At 45.1% G+C, this 21424-nt stretch overlaps 1 protein-coding gene across 1 annotated transcript in view; it reads left to right on the top strand.

The window, feature by feature from the left end:
• The window catches only part of LOC141072946 (lamina-associated polypeptide 2, isoforms alpha/zeta-like), a 53662-nt gene extending 40413 nt beyond the window's left edge, over positions 1 to 13249 (top strand). Inside the window, exon 3 of the mRNA XM_073560232.1 lies at positions 13107 to 13249. Within this exon, the coding sequence (XP_073416333.1) occupies positions 13107 to 13249 (143 nt within the window). The remainder of the gene's footprint in view (positions 1 to 13106) is intronic.
• The last annotated feature ends 8175 nt before the right edge of the window (positions 13250 to 21424 follow it).

The following is a 21424-nucleotide window of genomic DNA, read 5'->3' as shown; positions in this document are numbered from 1 at the left end:
CGATGGAATAATTCCTCTCCGCCGGTGAGAAGGTCTTGGAGAAAAAGAAGCATGGGTGCTTCCAACCTTGCGTGTCCTTCTGAAACAGGACTGCTCCAGCACCGACGGAATAGACATCCACTTCCAGAATGAAGGGTTTATCTACATCGGGGCGATGTAGAATGGGAGCGCTAGCGAAATGGGACTTAAAGGAGGAGAAGGCCTTGGAGACAGGTTCCGACCACAACTTGGGATTTGCACCCATCTTGGTGAGGGCCACCAAGGGGCTACCAACGTCAAGAAGTGGGGGATGAATTGACGGTAATAATTTATGAACCACATAAAGCGCTGCATCGCTTTGAGAGAATGGGGCTCCTGCCAATCCATCACTGCCTGTAGCTTGGTATGTTCCACGGCCAATCCCTGTGTGGAGATGATATAGCACAGGAAAGGCAAGGACTCCTGCTCAAACACACACTTCTTTAAATTGGCGTAGAGGGAGTTTGCCCGTAGGAGATCGAAAACTCGCAAACATCTCTCCGGTGAGAATCAATATCTGGAGTGTAGATGAGGATATCATCCAGATAGACTACAGCTGAAGTGGTGAGCATACCCTGAAAGATGTCGTTTACAAAGTCTTGGAAGACAGCTGCAGCATTACAGAGCCCGAAGGGCATCACCAGGTATTCATAGTGCCCATCCCTGGTGTTAAAAGCTATCTTCCATTTGTCCCCCTCACGGATGAGAATCAGGTTGTAAGCCCCCCGCAGATCAAGCTTAGTAAACACTCTCGCTCCCCGTAGCCTATCGAACAGTTTCGATATCAGGGGCAGAGGATACTTACTCTTAACGGTGATGGCGTTAAGACCCCTGTAATCGATGCAGGGATGTAATTCTCCATTCTTCTTCTGGACGAAGAAAAATCCTGCCCCCGCTGGTGACACCGACTTCCTTATGAATCCTCTTGCCAGATTCTCCCTGATATACTGAGACATGTCCTCTGTCTCCGGGAGAGATAGGGGATAGACTCAACCCTGGGGAGGCTCAGCACCAGGCAAGAGGTCAATAGGACAGTCGTAGGGGTGGTGAGGCGGAAGAGTCTCCGCCGCCTTCTTGCAGAATACATCTGCATGCTGTCGATAGCATTTGGGGAGAGAGGAAATATCTGCGGGGACTTCAGTGGAGGCAACCTGAATGCACTCCCTCTGACATCTACCCTCACAGGATTTACTCCATCTGAGAATTCTCCCTGAGGACCACTCTATATGGGGAGAGTGACCCCTAAGAGGACCTGGTCGATACTCTCGGGCATGACAAGGAGAGATAGCGTCTCCTAATGGGAAGGAGACAGCGAGAGTATCAGCGGGGTGGTCTGGTGGGTGATCTGAGAGGGTAGTGTCGCTCCATTCACCACTCTGATGATGACTGGCTGAGGTAATAAAACCAGAGGAACTACGTGCCGTTGGACGAAGGCAGATGACATGATATTGCCCTCCGCCCCGGAATCCACGCAAACCTCCACCGTCAGAGTGGAAGAGCCAAACTCAAGCATCCCCTCAAAGGACAGCTTGGAGGAAAACGTTGCAGTATCTAGTAGGCCTCCTACAACAGCCACTAGATGCGAGCGTTTTCCTGGCCGCTGTGGGCACCTGTTGGCAAGGTGACCAGACTGCTGGCAAATGTGACAGACCACAGGTGCTCGTGCGGACCAGGACCTGGGACCCGTGCAAGAATTCCCCATGGCCTCTTGGAGCTCGGATGCCCAATCGGGAGGTTCCGGAGGTTTAGTAAAATTAGGTGCCAACATAAACCTCTGCCTACACTGGGACCGCTCCAACCTTCGCTTCGAAAAACGAAAGTCTATGCGGTGGAGATGGTGATGAGCTCCTCCAGTGTGGTGGGAATCTCTCTGGTGGCCAGGGCATCCTTTACATGGCCAGCCAGACCTCTCCAGAACACCGGAATGAGGGTCTTATCTGACCACTCCAGTTCTGAAGCCAGCGTCCAGAACTGGATGGCATAATGGCTGACCAGAGATGAGCCCTGTGATAACGCCAGCAGCTGGAGCGCGGTATCATAGGTGACTCGCGGTCCCAAAAAGACCTGCTTCTGAGTGCCCAAGAACCGCGAGGCACTCTGCACCACATGATCACCACGCTCCCACAGCGGTGTGGCCCACTCCAGAGCCCTGCCCAACAAGTGGGAAATAACAAATCCCACTTTAGCCTGCTTGGAGGGGAATCGTGCAGCCAGCAGCTCCAGCTGTATGGTACACTGGCTCACGAAACCCCTACAAGAAGCACTACTGCCCAAGAACTTCTCAGGCAATGTGAGGCGGGACAAAGTCGGGGCAGGGATGGCAGGGGACAGAAGGGAGACAGCCACTGTGGCTGCCTGAACGGCAACTGCGGTAACATCCACAGCTGAGGCTGAGCGCTCAAGAGCTGCCAGCCTGCCCTCCTGCTGCTGGATGTAGCGCTGCAGTCGCTGGTTTTCCACCAGTACTAGCCAGACCCTGGCGCTAGTATAATGTTAGGGTTGCGTTTTGCACTAAATATAAAATATGAGAAAGTGCGATCGCAACCCGGGGTCCACAGTGCAGAGGTGGTATGCTGCTGCTAGGTAATGGCAGACGCTATATGGCGGTATAAAGGAAGAACACACGCGGGATAAGTCACCCGGTGTGTACAGGGCGAACTCTGTTACCTCACAGAGCTGCACTACTGCAGAACATAAATACTGGAGCCTGCTTAGCTCACCGAGCTCGACAACGGAGCGCACAGATTGCAGTCACAGACCTCTGCCCCAAGGACATGGGGTCAGAGTCCCTCTAGACCTTCTGAGCGCCTGCAGATGCCACTAAAGACGCTGACTATAGTGGAGTGTCGAGCACGTGCACCGTGGTGTGCGGAGCCACCGGTGGACACTGATGCCAGTCTCAGACTCTGCCTCTACCTACACCTAAACCTGGGCACTTAACAGGCTAGGCTGCACAACACATGCGTACCAAGGGTAGGGGTTTCTTAATGAGTCATTCACCAGAGACATTCATACATGCATACAACACTCACTCCTCATAGTCTGGTAATGCAGTCTACACTAGCGCATTGCCGAGCGGCCATGCAACCCTTTTATAGCAGCATCCTTCTGGGACCTTCCTGATGGTCTAATCCAAGCTGGAGAAGGACCTGAGCATGTGACCTCAGATCTCCAATGGGAGATCGTCCCACGGCATGCTCAGTGGACAAAATGGAGGACTTAGTCCCTGGAGTAGCTCGCTGCTGACCAGCATGCATTGCTATAGCTCGATCAGAGGTGGCAGCAGCAACCAAACCCACAGAGCTAGTCTTGGTAGAGCACCGGGACCAATGAGTCTGCTGATCAGCCTCCTCTACAGCTGAAGAGGAATGGGAGACCGCCGGAAGCAAGGCTCGGGATTCCTACTGTGTAGCGACAGGAACCCGACGCCTAGCACTCAATCTGGGGCTCCACACAAGATCTCACCCCATGGGGTCAAATTGATCACAAGAAAGGTGAGCAAAAATCTGAGAACCATACTGGGGGATCTGCATAGAGCTGGGACCACTGTAACAAAGGCTACCATCAGTAACACACTACGCCACCAGGGACTCCGATCTTGCAGTGCCAGACATGTCCCCCTGCTTAAGTACATGCCCAGGCCCATCTGACATGATGAATTTCTGGATTTGTTTTCTCATTTTGACTCTCGTAGTTGTGGCCTACCTATGATGTCAATTACAGGCCTCTGTCATCTTTTTATGTGGGAGAACTTGTACAATTGGTGACTGACTAAATACTTTTTCCCCACTGTATGTCTACCAGGGTTAATTTTACTATGGACATCTGGACGAACAAACAAGGGCAGGGGCATTACATCTCGCTGACTGGGTACTCGGTGACTCTGGTGGCTGTGGGGGCAAGTGGTCAAGGGGCAATGCCACAGGTCTTTGAATCCTCAAGGCTTGCAATGCAAACCTGCTTGAGGAGGTGATAGTACTTGAGGAAGACGTGGAAGCAGAGGAGTATGCAGAAGGGATAATATCTCAAATTTCCGGACTGTCATCTTACAGGCGAGTGCCATGGGAGGGTGGCTTACACCGATCGAATGGGGCTCATGGTATCAGACAAACTGTTAGTGAAGGTGAAAGAGCTGAGTAACAAATGGAGGATGTTGATGTGATGGATGCACAATGGTCAGGAGATGAAGAGGATCTCCTCTCTGTTGTCCGTGGTTGGCGGGAGGGTATGGAGGAAGCAACATTGAGTGTTACCCCGCCACCAACACACCATAGAATTGGACCTCCTGGAAGCACCTGACAAATGAGTGTCTTCTTGCTGCACTATGTTCAACATAATGCCTGTACTTAGAGTGTTATAAATAGTGCTAACTACTGGGTTACCACTCTATTAGATCCATCGTACAAGAGTAAATTTAGCCAGATGCTTCCCTCCCAGAATGGGGCGCGCACATGCTGGAGTATCAAAATACGCTTGTAGACCATCTTAAGAGTGGTTTTCCCCAAGACAACAGTGAGGCACACCATGTTCAATGCAGTTCTAGACATCCAACATCAAGGTATCATCGCAAAAACACTAGCAGCAGCAGTGTAAGTGGCATAAGCAATTTCTGTGAGTCATTTCACACATTCTTTAGACTAGTACTTGCACCAGTAGAACAGAGTACAAGTCCGACACATTGAAAATGACTGGAGAGGATGGTGCAAGAGTATCTGGAGCTCAATATCAAAGTCATCGGGGGGGGGTTGGACCCTTTGGCATTTTGGTCTTCAAAAATGGAAGAGTGGCCTGAGCACTCCTGTCACGCATTGGAGGTTTTTCATGCCAGGCAGCCAGTGTTCTCGCAGAGCATGTCTTCAGCACTGCTGGTGGTGTCCTGATGGATAATCGCATCTGACTGTCCCCTGAAAGTGTAGACCACCTTTCATCAAAATTAACAAGTCATGGCTCTCCAATGACTATTACACCCCAGTCACAGAATGGACCGACTGGGCGATGGTGTCGTTTCTAGTGTCATTCATTGATCTCACGTTATGGCAGTTTGTGCCATATTTGTGGTGTCTTCTGCCTGCTGTTGCTACTGCTGTTGTTTCAAACATTTTTTTGAAATAAGGAGACTTCAAGTTGGGTTTCCACCTGGTGGGTTGCCTGTAGTAGAAGGTGTGTCAGAGGCCTATTATAATATTTCTACCCTGAGGAAATTAAAGTCACTTTAGTGGTGTGTGACAATAAATTTTTGAAACGTCAAGACTTGAAGTTGGGATTCCATCTGGTGGGTTGCCTGTGGTGGAAGGTGAGTAAGAGGCCTATACTATTTCTACTCAGTGGAAAATTATGCTACTTTATTGGTGCGTGACAATATTTTTTTGAAATGTGACAACTCCAAGCTGGGTCTCCATCTAGTGGGTTATCTATGTAAGTAGGGTTCCTAGATAGCCAGGCCTGCATTTACTTTCAGTCAACTACCTGTGTTACTTTCCTTACATTTTTCTACCAAAAGTACTGTATGAAACTGATGTTTGTGCCATCTGAGTGTGCTGGAAAAAAGGTTAAGACTAGAATTGAGCGACTTTGCCTTTTTTTGGGTCGAGTCGGGTTTCATGAAACCCGACTTTCGCAAAAGTCGGGTCGAACGAAATTGGCCGATTTTTGTGAAAAGTCGAAGGCCGACTGAAACACGAAACCCAATGCAAGTCAATTGGGAAGCAAAGTCGGCAGGGAGTGGAGGCCAGGAAACACACCTACAGTGCCCTTTTGAATGCCAAAAACATCAAATCTTATTACTGAAGCTTTTCGACCTTAACTTACTTCATAATACTAGTTACGCACTGAAAAATGGGGGTTATTTGGCTAAATTTGGGGGGGGGGGTAGGGCTGGCTCCAGGTTTTCATGTACCCTGGGCCAAAGAGCGCCCCTTTAACACATACCACAACTCATGATGCTCCGATACGGCAGAGAAATAGCGGTATAGTACAATGAAAAATACTTCACTTTTTACATCTCATGACTGATATCCATTTTAAATTCTCCAATAGCTCCAAAAACGGACAGTATCTTACTCCATACAGTATTATGGCCACCGCATAGTGCGCTATACAGAGTAGTGAGGCCCATATATTTCACCATACAGAATCATTGGTCCCATATAATGTTTGAAACAGTATATGATGAGCTCCACATAATGCTACAGTATATGTTGGTCCCCATGGATGAAGCTGCACTGTCTTATGGGCCCAAATAATGCTCTATATATAATGGGCCCCATTTCTAATGCTCTAGTGTATAATGGGCCCTGTAAATGCTGCTCCAGTGTCTGATGTCCACCTTTGGAATGCTCCAGTGTATGGTGGACCCCATATATCATTCTCCAGAGTATAGTACTCCCCAAAAATTGCTGTCCCAACATTGAAAACAATTAAATAAGTCTCCTCAAATAAGTCTCCTCGCTAGGGAATCCCTGTACTAATCTGGGCGTACAGACGTGATGTCATTGCGCTCTCTGATCAGAATATCACTGTCAGGAAACGCGGAAGACGTCATGGCGGTGGAGGAGGGAGAGGTAAGTATTTCAACTTTGCAAGTGCTGTGATCCAGAGCAAGCAGGGGGGGCCCACTCGTTGGCGACGGCACTGGCATAGGGCCCCTCATAGTACGGCGGTGTGTCTGACGGCAGGTGGGCGAAACCTGCACTTTCAGCTGCACCTTCCTTTTTGTCACCGTGTAAGGTGGTACAGTATATGGGAAGGGTAACCTGAGTTTCATCTGGGTCACATTCAGGCTGTGTAGAGTGCGAGGGGAATGTAGTGGTCTGGGTCAATGTACCAGCAGAATCATCTAGCAGTGGCTGGGCCTCAGTGCACTTGTGGCGCCCCAAGGAGTACGGTCGCCACAGTGGCATTACCTTCCTCCTAGGGAGTGTGATGTCATGCTTGGGAGCAACGAAGGATCTCTCTAGCAGTTAAACCAACACACAACACATTTCCCACTCCAGGCCAGCAGGGAGACCTCTGAACCTGACTGCTCAGGAGCTGCTGTCTGTGGTCGGGAGGAGGCAAGTTGGGCAGTCTGTGAAGGGAAGGGGAAGTGTGTGGACGTGAGAAGGGGAGCTGGAGGATGAGCAGAGTTAAGGCTCACTCCTAGCTTGAGCGCATGGTCCGGATTCCGGTCTCCGAGTTTGTAGGGACACTAACGTTCCTGCAGCAGAAACCGGAGGAAGTAGCAGCTGTAAATGCTCTGTACCCAACTAAAGGCTCGGAGGTCCCAGCAGCGACGTGTGGGAGCCAGAAGGAAAAGGCTACAGCTGCCTGAGAAAGTTCCAAGAGAGAGTCAACAGGGGGAACTTCATTGAATTCAGCACTGCGAGTACCTCAGATAAGCGCTAGAACGGAGGCCAGACTACCTATCTGCAGAGAGAGAATTCCAAATTGGCTTCCAGGCTGACCAACTCCTTCTCCATCTGTACTCTGGGTCCTGGACAGCACTTACCAAGTACAGGTAAAGGACCTGCATGACTGTGTCTGTCCTCTTTCTCCTGCGCCTGGCGCACGGCTCTGCTACATCCTGCACTGCACACCATCTACCAACTCTTTCATGTGCCCTGCGACAATGGCCATATCTGTGCAGGGTTTCTACATCTTAGCTGCACCACAACTTCTGTCCCATAGAAGTGCCACTGCAGCGCTGGTCAATCTACTCAGAAACCATAGGTGGCGTCACGTATCTGTCACGGGATCCTTCTCTGGTATCACACAATCAACAGAGCAAGCGAAGAGTGAACAATTCCAAGACCTTTATTCAGGCAAAAATACGAAAAGGTCCATATTCAGTCCACCACACAAAGGATAAGATAGTCCAGAATAAGAATGCAGTCCAGTATCAGGATAAAATGTCCAGGGAAACGAGATTCCAAAACACTCTAGCACCAGAGGATAAAAATAGGTCCTTCTCTCTGAAATGCAGCCTTTTCACCATCTTGTCTCTACCGGAACTGACTTTTCCAGCTGCAGTTCTTCCCCCCACCCCCTTCCTTGTCCAGGGGTAGTCAAACAAGTTACCTCCCAGAGGAGAACAAAAGGCCTTAGGGATTAATGCACTACAGGGGGTCATCAAGAGACAGATACAGTGAGGCTGTAGGCTTACAATGTAATAAGAAAAACACTATGAAAATAACTGGAATTGTTAAAAATAGGAATATACAAAAAATGACATCCACATAACATATCACACCATCACAACCTCCCCCCCCATAATAAGTGAGCACGCCATGAGGTCTACACAGACCTCTGGCCTGCTCACTTTAGTCCACATTGCTCAGTTATTTATAATTCCTTGTACAGTGGCAGGGGTAGGTCGGCCTGGGGAGCCTATGGTTCTTCTTGTCGAGACAGTCCATCGGCGTTCTGGTGTTGGCTTCCTCGCTTGTATTGGATACAGAAGCTGTAGGGTTGTAAGGACAAGCTCCACCGCAGCAATCTTCCATTGTCCCCTGATACGCGATTCAGCCATGTGAGGGGGCTGTGGTCTGTAACAATTGTAAAGTCTCTGCCATACAAGTAGGGCTGCAATTTTTTTAGCGCCCATACGATGGCAAGGCACTCCTTTTCAATAGTGGCATAGGCAACTTCCCGATCCAGTAGTTTCCGACTGGCAAAAGCAACAGGATGTTCTTCTCCGGCGGCGTTCACTTGGTTAAGTACTGCCCCAATCCCAAAGGTGGATGCATCTGTCTGCACAAGGAACCTGAGTTTATAATCCGGGGCAGCCAAGACAGGAGCAGTGACGAGGGCAGTTTTTAATGCTGAAAAGGCATCCTCGCATGCAGGCATCCATGTCACATTTCTAGGCATGTTCTTGCGGGTCAGGTCGGTTAGGGGCTTGGCCAAGGTGCTAAAGTTAGAAACAAATTTGCGATAGTAACCAGCAGTTCCTAAAAACGCAAGTACCTGCTTTTTAGTCTGGGGTCTACACCAGTTGCTAATGGCTTCCACCTTGGCAGGCTCAGGCCTTAGTGTCCCACCCCCTACTCTATGCCCGAGGTACTGCACCTCAGCCATCCCTATTTGGCACTTATCAGGGCGAATGGTCAGTCATGCAGTAAGGATACAGTCCAGCACTATGCCCAAGTGTTTAAGATGTTCCTCCCAGGTTGTGCTAAAAATGGCGATGTTGTCTAAGTAAGCACAGGCAAAGTCCTGACATTGTTGTAACAGTCGATCCACCAGTCTCTGGAAAGTAGCGGGGGCAGTTTTCATCCCAAAGGGCATTCCCAGGAACTCATAAAGCCCAAATGTAGTAATGCAGGCTGAGCGCTCCCGAGCGTCCTCCGTTAGGGGTATCTGCCAGTACCCCTTGCTCAAGTCTAACGTGGTCACTAGAGTTGAGCGACTTTGGTAAGATCGGGTTTCGTGAAACCCGAATGAAACAAAATAAGTTTCAGATGAAACTCGTCCGACTAGAGCAAAACAAAGTCGGAGTTTCGTCCGAAACCCGACCCCAATGCAAGTCAATGGGAAATAAAAGTCGGACGAAACTCCGACTTTTTTTGCTCTAGTCGGACGAGTTTCATCTGAAACTTATTTTGTTTCATTCGGGTTTCACGAAACCCGATCCGACCAAAGTCGCTCAACTCTAGTGGTCACTGGTCACAAATTGGGCACTGGCCAGACGATCCAATAGATCATCAATCCTGGGCATGAGATAAGCATCACTCTTGGTGGCATCATTTAGTCGTCTGTAATCAACGCAGAATCGTGTTGTACCATCCTTATTGGGTACCAGGACGACAGGAGAGGCCCAAGAACTGTGAGATGGCTGAATAACTCCCAGTTGTTTCATCTCCTCCAGTTCGTTCTTTATCATGCCTTGAACAGCCTCTGGAACCCGGTAGGCAGCCTGCTGGATGGGGCATTGTCCGGGGGTTTCCACATGGTGACTGGTGAGAGTAGTCTTCCCCGGCTTTGAGGAGAAAGCAGCAGCCCTCGGCCTTAGTACGGCGACAATATCGTCCTTTTGTATATCCGATAAATGGGAGCCCAGGGGCACTTGTTCCAGTGATCCTCCCGCTTGGGCAACCTGGAGGAGATCTGGGAAATACTCGTCGTTGGCGGTATCACTAGGGGGGTGGCAGACAGTTAGAACAGGCAGAGATCGGTCGTGGTAGTCTTTCAGTATGTTAATGTGGACGGTTTTCTGTCATTGACCACTAGAGTCCAGGGCAATAACATAGTTAGTGTCATTAATTTTCTTGGTATGATAGAAAGAGCTACATGGACTAATGTGAAGTGTGGCCTGCTGCATCATTCACTTTGGGTGGGGGTGCAGGAGACAACAAAAGGGGTTCTTCCTGACCAGGAGCCAGCACTTGACGACTCAGTCCTTACATTTTTTGAAACTTCAGAAGAGGAGGGCATATTTCCTGAAGTCTGTTTCAGCAATGTAAGCCCAAACCAGTTCCTCATGCTCCGGCTTTAAAAACGGTTAACCTACTCCCAGAAGAGGTAGCCTTCCAGGCGTTCCATAGACAGACCATTGTCTGACAAAGTAAGGAATAAATGGGCACCATCCACAATGTCAATTTAGGTGGGATCACCTTGTGCATATAAATAAATTGACATGAAAACACATGAAGACAAGAAAGTATATGCACACAAATAGGGATCACCACAAAAATAAGATAATCAAAAAATATCAATTTTATTTATGGACACAACAAACAAACACTTTGTTTAAAAACAATTAAAAAGTCTGAACAAACAGACACTGATAACAAGACAAAGACAATGGGTCATATTGATAAATAGTTAAATACTATGGGTCCCAAGACCAAGCATTCAATCTAATGCCGGATATCTGCTAGTTATCATAACCTAGGGTCTATCAAACCAATTGTAATGACAATCATGACCTTGAATCAAAGTATTAAAATACCATATTGTCAATAACTACCATGGTTACATAGAAATACTACATATACCATAAATAGAAAACTGAATACTCATCATGTTGCCAACACAAAAAAAATATATTAACAAGCCCCTTTCCCTAGCATGATATCACCTGGTTTCTGAGGATAAACAAGCCACCGGGTAAGTTACATGGGACCCCCAAACCCACGCGTATCGACACAGTGATGTCTCTTTCTCAAGGTCAGTGTAGTGTTCTGTTGAGGTCCTTCATATATACCTATCAAATTAGTAATCACTCTTACCAGCTGAGTTTTATGTGGGGAGAAGATGAATCAATTCTGGGTCTAATGAGACAGCGTCCTGTCCCAGTCAATGCGCAGGCGCCTGTACTAACCGGCGGAAGTACCATAGAGTTGCCTTTATTAGGCATCTATTTCCACTGCGCACGCGCCTGAATGTTTTGCCAGGAGTTCAGTACTTCCTCCACTACTCAGCACTGAGTCAGTAAAGGTGCGCAGGCGCAATGATCTCCAATGCACAGGCGCCTGAAGTGGCTGCAAATATCCTCAAGCATTAAGTTACAGCGCGCGAGCGCCCAGGTGCTCCCACAAAGGATCCACCCCCTTCCCTCAAGGAGACATCAGGCCGATGTGAATGCGCATATACCAATAGGTCCCCCGACCATTTAGAAACCACTGTCTCACACTGCGCAACTACCTTAACCTAACCGCAATGTTGCCTACAATTTCACAATAGGGCTCCACATTCGATCGGTAGTGCATATAGAGAAAATCGTGTATCGCATCAGTTCATTCGAGCGCAGGCACCAGAACTTAATGTGCTGAAAGCGCTACAATAATAAAATAACGCATAAGAATTCTTAGTGTGAATGCAGTCACAATTTAATGTGTCAAAAAGTGGTCTAGGTACTGGCAGAACATGATAATAATAATAGACTTTATCAGTTCACTCAATATAACGGCGCCCAGGTTTAATAGCACAATCGTCCTTGCTAGAAACACCATAATGGTGAAATGGCATTTAGACATTCTTGAAGCAAAGTATAATCACGGTGCAGCATATCATTGGTAGTTTAAATACTAGCAAAACATAATAATAAGAAATTCCATCAGTTTGCTCAGTACGCAGACATCCTAGTTCAAAGACACAATTGTCCCTACTACAGGCACCTCAATAATAGAGTGGTACATATGAGTGCTTAGTGCAAATACAATCTCAATGTAGCATTTCTAGAATAGTATAAATGCCAGCAAACATAATGATAAGGAACTTCACCAGTTCACTTAGTACACGGGTACCCGGACTCAGTGACATGATTGTCCCCATCGAACACGCCACAATAGTACAGTGGTATCTTGATACAGGTGCAATCATAATACAGTGTATCAAAAGTGATCTACCTACTAACAAAGTATTGCAGTATGGAACTTCATCCATTCAATCAAAACGCAAGCGCTTAGGTATAGTGACACAATTATCCCTACTCAGGGCGCCGCAATGAACATGACGCATAAAGGTTCTACGACCAGAACATATTTAATATAACAACTAGGGGCCCCTCAATGGGAACGAGTTGTAATCAGTGATACAAACTAACAGGGGTACCATCATACATTTCAGTCGCAATTAAAGTTCACTGTACCCATAAAGGCCTCATTTGAATAATCACCAGGTCATTCAATTCAGATATAATTGTGAAGTCTATGTATTTATGTGTTAATAGTTTATCTTGATAGAGTCAAGCACACACATATGATTTAAGTCGCTCAGAAACCAGGCTTTGATATCACCCCATATACATCCAAATATAAAATAATTTCTCAAAAATATGTTAACAGGGCTACTTAACTTGTCTTAATAAAACTATCCATCTACAGGAAATTCTCCTGCAGACGATGATGACCAAGATATTAAGACACAAAACATGTGCTTATACCATCTTAATCAGAAGAGTCAAACATAAACATGCGTTATTTTAGCATCAAAGCCCCATCTACATAGAGTCCCGGTGTAATATAGGGACTAAACTACAGCTTGTGTGCCATCAATAAAAAACATATACATCACAAAATAATTAGTCTTAAATGTCCAAATATTATCCAAGATGTGACGAGTTGGTAGTTGTCTTGTCCAAATCAACTTCATCATCACGTATCTTTCAGGAGATATTCCTCCAGATTTGGATCCCAATCCTAGAGCCCTAAGAACAAAACAAAAGAAAACGTCATGGGGCTGGGGGTTCACGGGAGGAATAAGTGTTTCTAGATCCACTGTAAACTGGTCATCAAAGGAGATAAAAGGATAGTATATTAACTCCCTTTGTAAAACCCTGTATACAGCAGCTCTTCATTTAAACCCCCTGGAGCCAAACTTTTGAGTTCAAAAATCCATCTGGCTTCACGTCTCAATAACTCATTCGTAATTTTACCTCCCCTGATGTTTGTCTGAACTCCTTCCAGCCCCATGACTCGAAGAGACTTTGGACTACCACCATGAAATTCCAAAAAATGGGCCACTACAGACGTGATCTGTTTTTCTTTGATTTTATCAACTCTAGCCGTGGCTATATTAGAGAGATGTTGCTGGACTCTCCTGCGCAACTCTTGTGTGGTTTGACCCACATATACCTTATTACAACCACAAACCAATGCATAGACCAAATTGCGGAACGACAATTGAAACATGCCCTAGACTGGACCTGTATAGGTATACTTGGTATTGAGAGCCCCCTAGTCGCAATCATCAGTGGGCATACTGTGCAGTTACCAGAAGGGAATGATCCCTTGTTGGAACTACCACATCTGATTTTGGTTTTAGAACGTCTAAAGTGGCTATTCGTAAGGTAGTCCTTAAGGTTTGTTGCTCTCCTTGCTATCATCCTGGGCCTCTCAGAGATAAAATTTTTTAATTTACTCTCACTACAAAGTATATCCCAATTATTGTTCAAAATTCTATAGATGTCACCCCATTGATTATTAAATTTGGTTATTAAATTTATTGTGCCCAGATTAGTTCTTACCCTAGGCCTCAGGGTGTCTTCTCTCGTACAGTTCCTTGAATATTCATACGCTTTGGACACCGTATTTCGTGGGTAGCCACGTTCCAGAAAACGTTCTGTTAGTGCACGAGATTCTTTTTGGAAGTCCTCTACCTGACTACAATTCCTCCTTATTTGTAAGAACTGCCCCTTCGGGATCCCATTACGCAAATGGGCTGGGTGAAAACTCTTATAGTGAAGGAAGTTATTCGTTGCTGTACTCTTCTGATAGAGAGTCGTACTTATCTTGTTATCTTGAATCATGATTTTCAAGTCAAGGAAATCCACCGAGCTGTTGGAAACACAGGAGGTCAAATGTATATTCCAGCTGTTGTTATTAAGTTCTTCAACAAAAGAATCAAATTCTACCCTTGAACCTGTCCATAGGATGAGGATATCATCAATAAAGCGGTACCATCCATGCACATGGCACAGGAAGGCTGACTTTATCCGCACTTGAGTATTTTCCCACCATCCAATATACAGGTTCGCATGCGAAGGTGCACATCTGGCACCCATGGCGGTACCCGAGACTTGCCTATAAAAAACTCAAATCAATCAAAAATCAAATAAAAAATAAATTAGGTTTTTTCAAGTACTTCCCTCAAAAGATCTAAAACAAAGGTATCATGTCCCCTGTGCCCTGTTGAGAACAAATCCAAAAAATACTCTGCCGCCAAAATACCTGTGTCATGCTTTATGCTTGTATATAATGCCTCGACATCTAAAGTTGCCAAAAGGGTGTGGTCCGGAAGTTCCAAGGGTTCCAGGCACTGGATAAGATGTGCCGAGTCACGGATGTATGAGTCCAGTCCCTGTACTATAGGCTGCAAGAAAAAGTCCACATATACACATGATCTTTCGTACAATCCTCCTATACCCGATACAATCGGTCTCCCGGGTGGTTTTTGCAGGGATTTGTGAACTTTGGGAACCATGTAAAATGTTGGTACTACTGGATGTTTTACTGTTAGAAAGTCCTTTTCTTTTTTATCTATTATCCCATACTGATGTGCCCTACAGAGCAATCTATCTAGATGAGATTTAAAAATCTCTGTAGGATCAGAGGGAAGGGCTTGGTAATGTTGAATATTAGTCAATTGTCGCCTAGCCTCATCCATATACATATCCTTAGGCCAAAGGACCAAATTTCCCCCTTTGTCAGCCTGTTTAATCTCAAATGTATCATTATTCCTTAAAGCAGATAAAGCCCTCCTCTCTCCCTTTGAAAAGTTATTATGACCATGTTTGTTTAGTTTTAATTTTTGAATATCTCTACTAGTCTTCTCAAAGAAGATTTGTATGGCTGGGAAGAGTGCAAATGAGGGAGTTGCCTGAGAGGGCAACCTACCTGTAAATTTACGCCTCCCATCGTTGTTCTCATTTTCTTCCAAGAGATCAAGAAGGTCCCGAAGTACTTGTCTATCATTATCGGGTACATCATTAATTTTTGACGGATTTTGATATAACATTTTAAAAGTCAGCTGTCTACAAAAGAGGAAAGGATCTTTAGTCAGTTCAAACTTATCCAGCATATTCATGGGTGAAAATGAAAGTCCCTTTGAAAGTACAGACATCTCCATTGTTGACAACACATAAGAGGAGAGATTAATAATCCTTAACTCACCCAATGCCATGCTTTGTTCTGGCCCCTGCTGATTACGCTCTCCTATCATCGTCGGTTGTTGTATCGAGTCACTCGCTTGAAACTCGGTGACCACTCTCTGTATCGTCCCATTTTCCTCTTGTGTCTTGGTGTGTTTCCTTCTGCCCCGTCTGTGCCGCTTTCGCGGTCGCTCGTGTCTGAGGATAAAAAATCGCTAGAGGCGTAGTTGGACTTCTCTGCCAATTCCTCCCTTTTCTTGGTCTGTTGTTTAGATCTTTTGAGGGAAGTACTTGAAAAAAACTAATTTATTTTTGACAGAGTTTTTTATAGGCAAGTCTCGGGTACCGCCATGGGTGCCAGATGTGCACCTTCGTATGCGAACCTGTACATGGGATGGTGGGAAAATACTCAAGTGCGGATAAAGTCAGCCTTCCTGTGCCATGTGCATGGATGGTACCGCTTTATTGACGATATCCTCATCCTATGGACAGGTTCAAGAGTAGAATTTGATTCTTTTGTTGAAGAACTTAATAACAACAGCTGGAATATACGTTTGACCTCCTGTGTTTCCAACAGCTCGGTGGATTTCCTTGACTTGAAAATCATGATTCAAGATAACAAGATAAGTACGACTCTCCATCGGAAGAGTACAGCAACGAATAACTTCCTTCACTATAAGAGGTTTCACCCAGCCCATATGCGTAATGGGATCCCGAAGGGGCAGTTCTTACGAATAAGGAGGAACTGTAGTCGGCTGGAGGACTTCCAAAAAGAATCTCGTGCACTAACAGAGCGTTTTCTGGAACGTAGCTACCCACGAAATACGGTGTCCAAAGCGTATGAATATTCAAGGAACTGTACGAGAAAAGACACCCTGAGGCCTAGGGTAAGAACTAATCTGGGCACAATAAATTTAATAACCAAATTTAATAATCAATGGGGTGACATCTATAGAATTTTGAACAATAATTGGGATATACTTTGTAGTGAGAGTAAATTAAAAATTTTTTATCTCTGAGAGGCCCAGGATGATAGCAAGGAGAGCAACAAACCTTAAGGACTACCTTACGAATAGCCACTTTAGACGTTCTAAAACCAAAATCAGATGTGGTAGTTCCAACAAGGGATCATTCCCTTGTGCTAACTGCACAGTATGCCCACTGATGATTGCGACTAGGGGGCTCTCAATACCAAGTATACCTATACAGGTCCAGTCTAGGGCATATTTCAATTGTCGTTCGCGCAATTTGGTCTATGCACTGGTTTGTGGTTGTAATAAGGTATATGTGGGTCAAACTACACAAGAGTTGCGCACGAGAGTCCAGCAACATCTCTCTAATATAGCCACGGCTAGAGTTGATAAAATCAAAGAAAAACAGATCACGTCTGTAGCGGCCCATTTTTTGGAATTTCATGGTGGTAGTCCAAAGTCTCTTCGAGTCATGGGGCTGGAAGGAGTTCAGACAAACATCAGGGGAGGTAAAATTACGAATGAGTTATTGAGACGTGAAGCCAGATGGATTTTTGAACTCAAAAGTTTGGCTCCAGGGGGTTTAAATGAAGAGCTGCTGTATACAGGGTTTTACAAAGGGAGTTAATATACTATCCTTTTATCTCCTTTGATGACCAGTTTACAGTGGCTCTAGAAACACTTATTCCTCCCGTGAACCCCCAGCCCCATGACGTTTTCTTTTGGGGTTTTTTTAGGGCTCTAGGATTGGGATCCAAATCTGGAGGAATATCTCCTGAAAGATACGTGATGATGAAGTTGATTTGGACAAGACAACTACCAACTCGTCACATCTTGGATAATATTTGGACATTTAAGACTAATTATTTTGTGATGTATTTTTTTTTTTATTGATGGCACACAAGCTGTAGTTTAGTCCCTATATTACACCGGGACTCTATGTAGATGGGGCTTTGATGCTAAAATAACGCATGTTTATGTTTGACTCTTCTGATTAAGATGGTATAAGCACATGTTTTGTGTCTTAATATCTTGGTCATCATCGTCTGCAGGAGAATTTCCTGTAGATGGATAGTTTTATTAAGACAAGTTAAGTAGCCCTGTTAACATATTATAGAGAAATTATTTTATATTTGGATGTATATGGGGTGATATCAAAGCCTGGTTTCTGAGCGACTTAAATCATATGTGTGTGCTTGACTCTATCAAGATAAGCTATTAACACATAAATACATAGACTTCACAATTATATCTGAATTGAATGACCTGGTGATTATTCAAATGAGGCCTTTATGGGTACAGTGAACTTTAATTGCGACTGAAATGTATGATGGTACCCCTGTTAGTTTGTATCATTGATTACAACTGGTTCCCATTGAGGGGCCCCTAGTTGTTATATTAAATATGTTCTGGTCGTAGAACCTTTAAGCGCCATGTTTATTGCGGTGCCCTGAGTAGGGATAATTGTGTCACTATACCTAAGCGCTTGCGTTTTGATTGAATGGATGAAGTTCCGTACTGCAATACTTTGTTAGTAGGTAGATCACTTTTGATACACTGTGTTATGATTGCACCTGTATCAAGATACCACTGTACTATTGTGGCGCGTTCGATGGGGACAATCATGTCACTGAGTCCGGGTACCCGTGTACTAAGTGAACTGGTGAAGTTCCTTATCATTATGTTTGCTGGTATTTATACTATTCTAGAAATGCTACATTGCGATTGTATTTGCACTAAGCACTCATATGTACCACTCTATTATTGAGGTGCCGGTAGTAGGGACAATTGTGTCATTGAGCTAGGATGTCTGCGTACTGAGCAAACTGATGGAATTTCTTATTATTATGTTTTGCTAGTATTTAAACTACCAATGATATGCTGCACTGTGATTATACTTTGCTTCAAGAATGTCTATATGCCATTTCACCATTATGGTGTTTCTAGCAAGGACGATTGTGCTATTAAACCTGGGGGCCGTTATATTGAGTGAACTGATAAAGTCTATTATTATTATCATGTTCTGCCAGTACCTAGACCACTGTTTGACACATTAAATTATGACTGCATTCACACTAAGAATTCTTATGCGTTATTTTATTATTGTAGCGCTTTCAGCACATTAAGTTCTGGTGCATGCGCTCGAATGAACTGATGCGATACTCGATTTTCTCTATATGCACTACCGATCGAATGTGGAGCCCTATTGTGAAACTGTAGGCAACATTGCGGTTAGGTTAAGGTAGTTGCGCAGTGTGAGACAGTGGTTTCTAAATGGTCGGGGGACCTATTGGTATATGCGCATTCACATCGGCCTGATGTCTCCTTGAGGGAAGGGGGTGGATCCTTTGTGGGAGCACCTGGGCGCTCGCGCGCTGTAACTTAATGCTTGAGGATATTTGCAGCCACTTCAGGCGCCTGTGCATTGGAGATCATTGCGCCTGCGCACCTTTACTGACTCAGTGCTGAGTAGTGGAGGAAGTACTGAACTCCTGGCAAAACATTCAGGCGCGTGCGCAGTGGAAATAGATGCCTAGTAAGGGCAACTCTATGGTGCTTCCGCCGGTTAGTACAGGCGCCTGCGCATTGACTGGGACAGGACACTGTCTCATTAGACCCAGAATTGATTCATCTTCTCCCCACATAAAACTCAGCTGGTAAGAGTGATTACTAATTTGATAGGTATATATGAAGGACCTCAACAGAACACTACACTGACCTTGAGAAAGACACATCACTGTGTCGATACGCGTGGGTTTGGGGGTCCCATGTAACTTACCCGGTGGCTTGTTTATCCTCAGAAACCAGGTGATATCATGCTAGGGAAAGGGGCTTGTTAATATATTTTTTTTGTGTTGGCAACATGATGAGTATTCAGTTTTCTATTTATGGTATATGTAGTATTTCTATGTAACCATGGTAGTTATTGACAATATGGTATTTTAATACTTTGATTCAAGGTCATGATTGTCATTACAATTAGTTTGATAGACCCTAGGTTATGATAACTAGCAGATTTCCGGCATTAGATTGAATGCTTGGTCTTGGGACCCATAGTATTTAACTATTTATCAATATGACCCATTGTCTTTGTCTTGTTATCAGTGTCTGTTTGTTCAGACTTTTTAATTGTTTTTAAACAAAGTGTTTGTTTGTTGTGTCCATAAATAAAATTGATATTTTTTGATTATCTTATTTTTGTGGTGATCCCTATTTGTGTGCATATACTTTCTTCTCTTCATGTGTTTCCATAGACAGACCATGACGCAGACTCAGCACCTCATGCCTTAGCTGCTATTGTGCTTTTGCCACTACCAGCAGATGCACCACCACCATCAGCACCAGCTGGCACCCCCATGCCCATGCCCGCGGCCTCTTCCACCAAACTTCCAAATTTAGCACAAAATATACACAAAATAACTTCACATATATGGTACTATAGTACTGTATCAGAAGCGTACAGCTCTATTCAGTCAAAGGATAATTGTCAATCTCCATATATATTCCATCAGTCACACGGAGACACTCCCAGGCTCAGTATGGATTAGACAAGAATATAAAAAGTAGACAAAGTGTACAGCATCATCAGATAGCAGGTATATATAGCATAGTTTAAACATTAACAATGTATGTCTATATATCATGAGTAGTGTTGAGCCACCCTGCTAGTGTTTTGATTCGTCCCACAGGAGGCAAGTTTGTCGAATGTTCGTCGAATCACACTGAAAACAATGGCAGGCAAACACAAACACATACTATCACATACAAAACAATTACAAAACACCTTAAAAGGTGTCCCAAAGCTGACAAAATGCTCAGAAGCCAAAAATAACATATGGAAAAGGGCAACTACATTTACATAAAGAGGAGAAGGAGTAGAAGGAGGAGGTGGAGGAGACACAGATCAAGGCTTGTCATGCCCTTATGAAGTCAAAGAAAGTCTGGACTAAAAATGTAAAAACCAAACCCAAAAAAACAAAATCTGAAAACGAACACGATCATATACCGTCGTACTTCCCACCAATAAATTATGGCAACTGGCGATCGGGCGGCGTTATTCCCATGAACCTCCAAACAGCGTCCATGAAGCCAAAGTGTTTGCTTTCCGGGGGCAGTATGATTGCAAAGCTGAACCTTAAAGGAATGTCCAAAAGGGCAGCACCAGGAGTGGAGCCTGCGGCTTAATTGGACTCCACCCGGGAAACCACAACCATGCCACCTCAAAAAAAGATGCACACATTGAAAGCTTTGTCAATTGTGTGTGTGTGGTATGGTATGTTTGTTTGTAGTTGTGCTAGCGATTTGTCAGCTTTATTCCGTTAACGAACGAGACTCCGGCATGCCCCTGCGGTATGCGTAAAGCTTACTAGAGGGATACGCGAGGCTCTGGCACGCGCGATCGAGCAATAACAGGGCTATCATGGCCTTCCATGTCCGGGGCTACATGCGCGCTACACTGAAAGGACCATCTTTTGTCGCTTACAGGTGAAGATAACCCGCTGAACACCGTTAGTGAGGGGGATCTGGGATTCCAATAATTCGCCGTGAACGATGATTTCCCAGTAAGTGCAGGTCAACAGCAATTCCTGATTTCGGCCTAACCGCCATTCCAGGAAAAATTCAAAACATTACGTGTCCAAACCACAGGTGCTGTAGCTTGCTTAACAGGTCTGCAGCCGTTCTCAGGCCCAGTATGGATTCTATAAGATTCGAGAAAGTTGATAAAGGGTACAGTTTCACCGGATAACACGTATATATGTTGCATAGTTTACACATTAAAAACCTATGTGTATCGATCAGGAGGCAGGCTCAGACGGTCTCAGGCCCAGTATGGATTAGACCAGATTGTACAAAGTTGAGATAGGGT

The sequence above is a fragment of the Dendrobates tinctorius genome, unplaced genomic scaffold (genome assembly GCF_039654945.1).
Source record: "Dendrobates tinctorius isolate UK_male_01 unplaced genomic scaffold, ASM3965494v1 ptg000293l, whole genome shotgun sequence".
In the NCBI taxonomy this organism is placed as follows: domain Eukaryota; kingdom Metazoa; phylum Chordata; class Amphibia; order Anura; family Dendrobatidae; genus Dendrobates; species Dendrobates tinctorius.
The sequence above is the reverse complement of the archived record's forward strand: the minus strand, read 5'-3'. Positions and strand labels throughout refer to the sequence as shown.